The following is a 7,624-nucleotide window of genomic DNA, read 5'->3' on the forward strand; positions in this document are numbered from 1 at the left end:
TGTAAGTTACTGTTGTTGATGTCTCTCGAGCTCCGCCAATTCTTCAACTCTTCTTTTGACCTCCTTTGTTGCCGTAATGTTGCCCATTATTGTGGTACTTTGAGAACATACATTTCTGACGCGGTGGTGACAAAACGAGTCGGACAAAGGTCTGCTCCAAATTTGATTTTATTGTTTCAGTAATAAACAGGTCAAGAGCTGATATACAGGGAGAATTTTCTAAAGGCAGGGACATCGTCTGAGAGCGAACCGGAGCCTCTTAGCTGAGTATTATTAGCATGCAGCGATGGAGAATGACTTGGTTAAGTCTGCGGGGTGCAGATTCTGATCAAGTACAGGGGTCCAAATCCACAAGATGGTCCTTTCTGGATGTTCCCTTATTCTCCCTGTAGCCCATTACGACATCCCGATCCAGAATATATTAAATTGTATTGCTTGCAATATAATCACAGTGACTCAGATGATCAGTGGTACTTTTTTTTTTTTTTTTCCCTCAGTAGTCAGACCATGCACTTATTTTGTCATTTGCATAGAACAGGTGATCATTACACTTTCCACGCCATCAGAATATACACAACAAACGTCAATAAATTCAATTTAAAAAAAATAATAAAAATCTTCGCCCAAATTTATCTTAATTAATTGAGCTCCTCGTGTTTGCAAGGAGGAAAACATTGATTCGGTTCACTCTCCAGACTCAGATTAAATAATTCAGAGGTGCATCACAATATGAATCATATTATTGGGAATCAGTAATCTGGGATAATTTCTGTGAAATGGAATTATTTCCGTTTCTAAATTTTAAAACCTCAAATATCATTTTGTATCTGGACCCACTAAAGTGAATTACGGTGTACCTGCAGCTCTCTCAAACCTGAGCGGTAATTATAAAAGTCATCGTGTACATTTTTTTTTTGCAACCTCTTTCAAGTGTTCAATACGTCCAATACGTCGACGAGACCGTCCTTTATTATAGTATTGCTTATGGAGGCACAATAAAATTAGTATTAACAGAAGAAATCACACTACAGCATGTTGATGTAACACCTGTTGCAGGTGTGGTCATTCACTCGAGTTGTTCTCCTCCAGCATTTGCCCCACACTCCAGAGGTAATCTTCACAAGGTGCAATTTGATACATACAAAACACACCGTAATAGGTGTACATTCATTTCCTGATGTGTTACTCGTTTTATGATTATCCTTGCTTGGCACAATCAATCCATATAATAATGATATTACACTACCCAGAGTGCGATATGAGACCAAGTCACATGGTCATGGAGGTTCATCTAAATACTAGGGATGTAACGATATCCAAATGTCACGATACGATAGTATCACGATATGAAGCTCACGAAACGATAATTATCACGATATTGTGGGAAGCTTGGTGATATTTAAAAAAGGTCACAATATTATAAAAAAAAAAAAAAAAAAGAGCTCAAACTAAAAAAAAAAAAAGCACAATATTGCTTAAATGTGCTTTTGTACATAACATCAGTGTTATGTTATTATTATTATTATTGTTTATTATTATTATTATGTTATTGTTATTATTTTGTTCTGTTGTTAAAGCACGCACACATTGAGTTCCTCCACATACTGACTTGCTTCACAGGCATATTATGTTCCCCTTCATCTGACAAGTGTCGATTTTAAACATAGAAGGGCCAAAACATTCCTAATGAAAATTAAATTGCACTGAAAAACTAGCCACCAGAGGATGCTAGAACTACACAAATGGAAATCAACCTGACTTTTTTTTTTTACCAGGTGTTGCATTTAAATATCGTGAACATGACGACGACGATATTGTGGTAGTTTTAATATCACGATATTGCGGTTATCGTTACATCCCTACTAAATACACAGGACAAGGCATCTTTTTTTTTTTTTTTTTTTTTTTTGCTTAATTATTAAAATAACTGCTGTAAAACTAACATCTGCATGGAATAATACAGTAGGTAGGACACATTATGGACATAATGCATGGCCATAGGAATGGAATATGATTTTGTTGTATATTAGCTTTTATGATTTTACCTCCCAAAGCTAAAGCTTTTATTACTTTCATTGTAATAGAATATGTAATGCCGCACATTTTGTTGTTGTTTTTTTTAAAGCGTTCTAAATGCTGACTCATGTCACATGCATGAATTGCATTCGTTATTTTTCATAAAAAGCAGCAACACTGGTAAGACATTCACAAGGGTACTTGGGAGGATTGTGTAGTTCAAGAGAAGCTTATATTATCCATATTTTTGGAATATTCGCAAGTAGTGTGTCCACACTTTCAGAGAAACTAAGATGTAATTACATCAAGCAAAGAAACAAGCAGAGGGGGCCTACTATTTTTTTTTTTTTTTTTTTTTTTACAAGGTACATTTTGAATATCACATTCAAGTAAAATTACTGTGCAAAACTGCAATTACCGAAGCGATTCTTATGTGTTATTATGCAAACCATTACGAGAGGAAGATTTAACTTTACTTTTTTTTTTTTTGTTCTCTTGCAAATTGAATTCATTTTGTAGCACCACTCATATTTCAATCGTAATGAGTTGCCATGGAAACAAATATGAGCATATTATGTGAACGAAAAAAAGAGCGCGTTTGTTTTAATGGAAAAACGTTGAGTACTAACTGAAATATGGGAGGTCTAAAAATTGTCTTTGGCTGTATCTTATATGTGTAAAACTGTGCACGTTTGACAAAAGCATCTAAAATCTTACATTCTGTGCATTGCATGTACATTTGAAAATCAAAGCCAGGCAGGCACATTTTTTTTTGTTTTTAACCCCCCCCCCCCCCGCCAAACATATCGTGCTTGTATAGTACAATTCTGCAATGAAGGCCTATACATAAAAGCACTCCTAAGGTTTAAAATGCATGCACTTCCTCATTTCTGTTTCGCGGGTTTGGGTTTTGAATCCACTTTCGATCCTGAGAGGCCATTTTCTGTGTTGTCGATCCCTGATGACGTGACAAGGCACTCCTTACTGCTCGCGGGATTGGATGAGGGGAGAAGGAGGAGGGGCCGACATCGTATTCAAACAACATGAGCCGTCAGTTTGACCGATGAATGTCGTAAGAAAGTGTCTGGCGTGCAAAAACGACTCACTTTTTCTCCTCGAGCTTGGAAAGGACGAAGAGAGTGAAGTTCTTCAGCAGCATGTAGCCCATCAGCAGCGCAACAGCTCCGCCCACGGCAGAAGCTATGATGATCGTCAGCGTGTTGTCCACCACGCTCACTGCAAAAAAAACAGACAGAGGACTCACTGGCCTATACATAACATTTATTATGACTTTGATAACAAAGTCACGATGCATCCTGACACAGGATGATCAAACGTGTGTTTCACTTCAGAAAAGTGACACACTCACACTCGCTCACGACAATGAGTTCGTAGACGGCGCTGTGGTTCTTGTTATATTCTTTGGGGTTGCGACCAAAGCAAGTGTACTGGCCTGCATCCTCAAACGTAATGTTCCACAACAAGATGGAGATGTTGTTCTCCTTGTTCATCCCCACAAAATCGAAGCGATCTTTATACATCTTCACCTTTGGCACAACCCCTTCTGATGGTATCGTTCCGTCGCACACCTGATGGCAAAGACGAACGCTGTCAACCGTTTTCGAAACCGACACAGGCCAAAAAAAAAAAAAGGGTTTACCGTCTGCATAGTGCCGTTGTCATTGAACTGCCATCTAAAATAAAGGTTCTCAATGCCGATGCAGCTGGAATATTTGCAGGGTAACAAGACTGTGCTGCCATTGACAGCCACCAGGAATGGAATCTTGTCTGCAGTCATCTCCAAGGTCTGAGCAGACTTCACAACTGTAAAGCAACACATTATAGGATTAGACGTGTTTCCCACGGAGAGAAATGTGTCTTAATTTTCAATCGAGCAGAAAAAGGGAATTGAAAAAAAAAAAAAAAAAAACAACTGAAAAAAAAATAATAATTGGAAATATGGGTCTGGTTTGCAAAACTTTTTTTTTAACTTAATAAATACAAACGCATTTTTACATTTTTTTTGTTTGCATTGTGTTCTTAATTTCAACTTCTGTTTTTGTTTGATTGCCTGCTGCAACCTTACTCTGAGTAATTGTAAATAAATAAATAAATAAATTAATTAATTAATTAATAAAAAAAATTAACACCCCCTCCTAAAAAAAAATAAAATCTTCCAAAAAAGCTGATAGAAATCCAATATAAGTTATGCATTTGGAAATATGGGTCTTGTTTGCAAAACTTTTTTTTAATTTAATAAATACAAACGCATTTTTACATTTTTTTTGTTTGCATTGTGTTCTTAATTTCAACTTCTGTTTTTGTTTGATTGCCTGCTGCAACCTTACTCTGAGTAATTGTAAATAAAAAAATAAATAAATAAATAAATTAATTAATAAAAAAATGTAACACCCCCCCCCCCTAAAAAAAAATATAAAAATCTTCCAAAAAAGCTGATAGAAATCCAATATAAGTTATGCATTTGGAAATATGGGTCTTGTTTGCAAAACGTTTTTTTAATTTAATAAATACAAACGCATTATTTTTGCTTGCATCCCTTTTATAATTACAAATCATTTGCTGTTTGCATTTTATTTTTCTGCATTTTTTTATTTTATTTCAAATCTCTCTTTTTTATTTATTTTATTTTTTTTATGAATGAAGATACAGAAATTCTCCCCGTGCCCGCGTGGGTCTTCTCCGGTTCTCCGGTCTCCTCCCACATTCCAAAGACATGCATGGCAGGTTAATTGGGTGCTCTGAATTGTCCCTAGGTGTGCTTGTGTGAGTGTGGATGGTTGTTCGCCTCTGTGTGCCCTGCGATTGGCTGGCGACCAGTCCAGGGTGTCCCCCGCCTACTGCCCAGAGCCAGCTGAGATAGGCGCCAGCACCCCCCGCGACCCTTGTGAGGAATAAGCGGTCAAGAAAATGGATGGATGGATACAGAAATTACTGCGACCTTGCTCGGTTATAAATTATAAATAAATAAATACATTAATGCATAAATATTTTAACAACCCTGTGATTGGCTGGCAACCAGTTCAGGGTGTGGCGTACCCTGCCTACTGCCCGAAGCCAGCTGGGATAGGCTCCAGCACACCCGCAACCCTTGCAGGAGTAAGCGGTTAGGAAAATGGATGGATGGATTCTTCTGGATGTTTGCAAAACTTTTTAAAAATACAAATCGTTATTTTTGTTTGCAATTTTTTTTCCATTGTGTTCCATTTTTTGCATTGTGTTTTTAATTTCAACTTCTGTTTTTTTTTTGTTTGATTGCCTGCTGCAACCTTACTCTGAGTGATTATAAATAAATTAAAAAAATTATTTAATACATTTTTTAATACCCCCCCCCCCCAAAAAAAAAAAACTTTCAAAAAATGCTGATAGAAATCCAATATAAGTTATCCATGAAAAAAAAGAGCCGAAAAGGGGAGGAAGGGGTCAATTGCAAAAACCGTGGGGGGAAAAAAATAATCTGTGAATATGCAGGGATTGACTGTAGTTTTAAGTTGTATTATCAGCATTCGCCCCTAGATGGCAGATGTCTTAATTGCACTTACACTGGGCTCTTTTCTGGCCTATACTACAACGTGAGTAACCTTTTTTTTTTTTTTTTTTTTTTTTTGCTGATTTGGAATGATATGCAGGACAAACATAGTGCCTTAAATGAATATTTTGAGTGAGTGTATTTTTGTGGTGGGGAAAAAAAAAATTAAAAAATTTGTTGCGCTTTCAATTTCTTGTTCAGCAGTTTTCTGCTGTCCTTGAATGGTCCTTTGCACTGGGGAATTTTTTTTATTATAATTATTATTATTAATAATAATTATTCTTAATATTATTAATATTAATATTAATTAATATTAATTGATAATTAATCATTATAATTAATATTAATTATAATTATTTTATTATTATTGTTATTTTGTTGTTTCCTTCAAGTATTGTGTTGTTGGGTTAGGTTACTGGATCTTTTATAGATACATTGAAATATATATGATCAAAAATTAAATATATTAAGAGTATATATTTTGCATGTATTTTGTCCATATTTGAAATAGAATTTTTGTCATACATTTATTAAAGATGACCTAATTTACTCACAAATTTACCTATACTGGACATCAAATCAATTTTCACCAGTGAAATACATTTAAATTACATTAATTGGATAACTTTTTGCGACCTCAGATCCAGAAATGTTAATTTAATATATTAAAAACAACAACAACAACAACAACATACCGGGTACTTTAAATCTGAGTCTGTCCACTCCCTGACTTCCCCACTAGTGTTTAATGCTTCCATCTAGTGCATATTGTGTAAATTACATGCTGACAAAGCTTTTGTGCAGAACTATAGTCTCAGGTGCAATGCCAATGACGCAGAGAAAACAAAGCCACACACACACACACTCACATACTGAAACCAAAATAGCTGTGCATGCGTTTGGTAATAAACTTTTGATGCCGTTTGTGGTGCACATTTCTCAAGTTGTTCATTACAACGCCAAGGTCAAAATGAGGTCAAACATCATTGCAGCAAACAGGGAGAGTGAAGGAGGTCACATGTGAGAGACTTGTTATTGATTCCTTCACATCGCACCCTCGGCTATCTCAATTCCTCTTCTGCTATGGTGCATGGTGAGTTTGCAAAAACACCTCTCTTGTGTTCACAAATCCCTTCGTGCTGACAATTACATATCCCGTACACAATCCATTAGCGCATGTGTGATAAGTTGATGTCAACTGTAGACACTTCAAAGTTATATGCAGAACTTCATCTCTGTGTTTTAACAAGCGCAGTGCACCCAGAGGTACCATCACATTAACCGACTCTATGCATAATGCAAAGCTAATGGAAAACAAATCACGGCATCATGTGCATTAACGCTTAATGACTTTTTGATGCTCTCCAAAATGCGGGAGTCAGTCCTGGCCACATCCCGTCCCTCAAGACTGGATTCATTCGACGCAAATTTAACAGTTAACGTCATGAAAACAAAAGTTCAGCCACCAAAGGCAACATCATCAAATCATAATGGGGAAAGTATGTTCAAGTTGAGAAAATTTGGAGATTGACATTACCAAGCAGTAGTGTGACAATCAGCCTCAGGGCATCAATCCAGATCCCATGGACCTCCATGTCCATGCAAGATCCAACCAAGCTTGACTTGCGGAAAATTTCCTTTAGCCCCGCTCAAGCCTCAGCAGTTGAATCTGGAACCTTCGGAAGAAAACACAAGACAAATGTAAACTACTTAAATATTCGAATGAACCGTTATCTAGGAGTAAAAGTTGCAAACTGTCCTGTAAACCTGGTGAGCTCAAGTTGAAGCGATAACAACGCCTACCAGCTTTAGTGTTCCCTCTTCAGGCCCACAGCTCGGCGGCCAACTCTGCACCGTGCTGCACCGTCAGGGTTCATTCAAGGAGAAATCCGCCGGTCCGCACTCTCGCTGCAGCGGCTGCCACTTTGCAGGAGCAGCCGGCTAGAGAGACAATTAGGGGAGGAAACGCCGCCGCTGGAGACCCCCCCAAAAAGCAGCTGGCTCCTCCTCCTATTCACCCCCCTCAGGCTATCTAACAACTTTTGCCTGTCCTCTACGCTG

The 7,624-nt window shown here is 37.3% G+C and overlaps 1 protein-coding gene across 1 annotated transcript; it reads right to left on the minus strand.

The window, feature by feature from the left end:
• Nucleotides 1-610: 610 nt before the first annotated feature.
• Nucleotides 611-7,599, minus strand: scn4bb (sodium channel, voltage-gated, type IV, beta b). The gene is made up of 6 exons (XM_077504450.1): nt 7,367-7,599; nt 7,101-7,239; nt 3,677-3,840; nt 3,386-3,605; nt 3,123-3,252; nt 611-3,000 (listed from the first exon to the last, which is right to left on the minus strand). Exons 2-6 carry the CDS (start codon nt 7,162-7,164, stop codon nt 2,901-2,903), a joined length of 678 nt encoding a protein of 225 aa, XP_077360576.1. The 5' UTR covers nt 7,165-7,239; nt 7,367-7,599; the 3' UTR covers nt 611-2,900.
• Nucleotides 7,600-7,624: the final 25 nt, after the last annotated feature.

This window comes from Festucalex cinctus, chromosome 18 (assembly GCF_051991245.1).
Source record: "Festucalex cinctus isolate MCC-2025b chromosome 18, RoL_Fcin_1.0, whole genome shotgun sequence".
Lineage (NCBI taxonomy): Eukaryota > Metazoa > Chordata > Actinopteri > Syngnathiformes > Syngnathidae > Festucalex > Festucalex cinctus.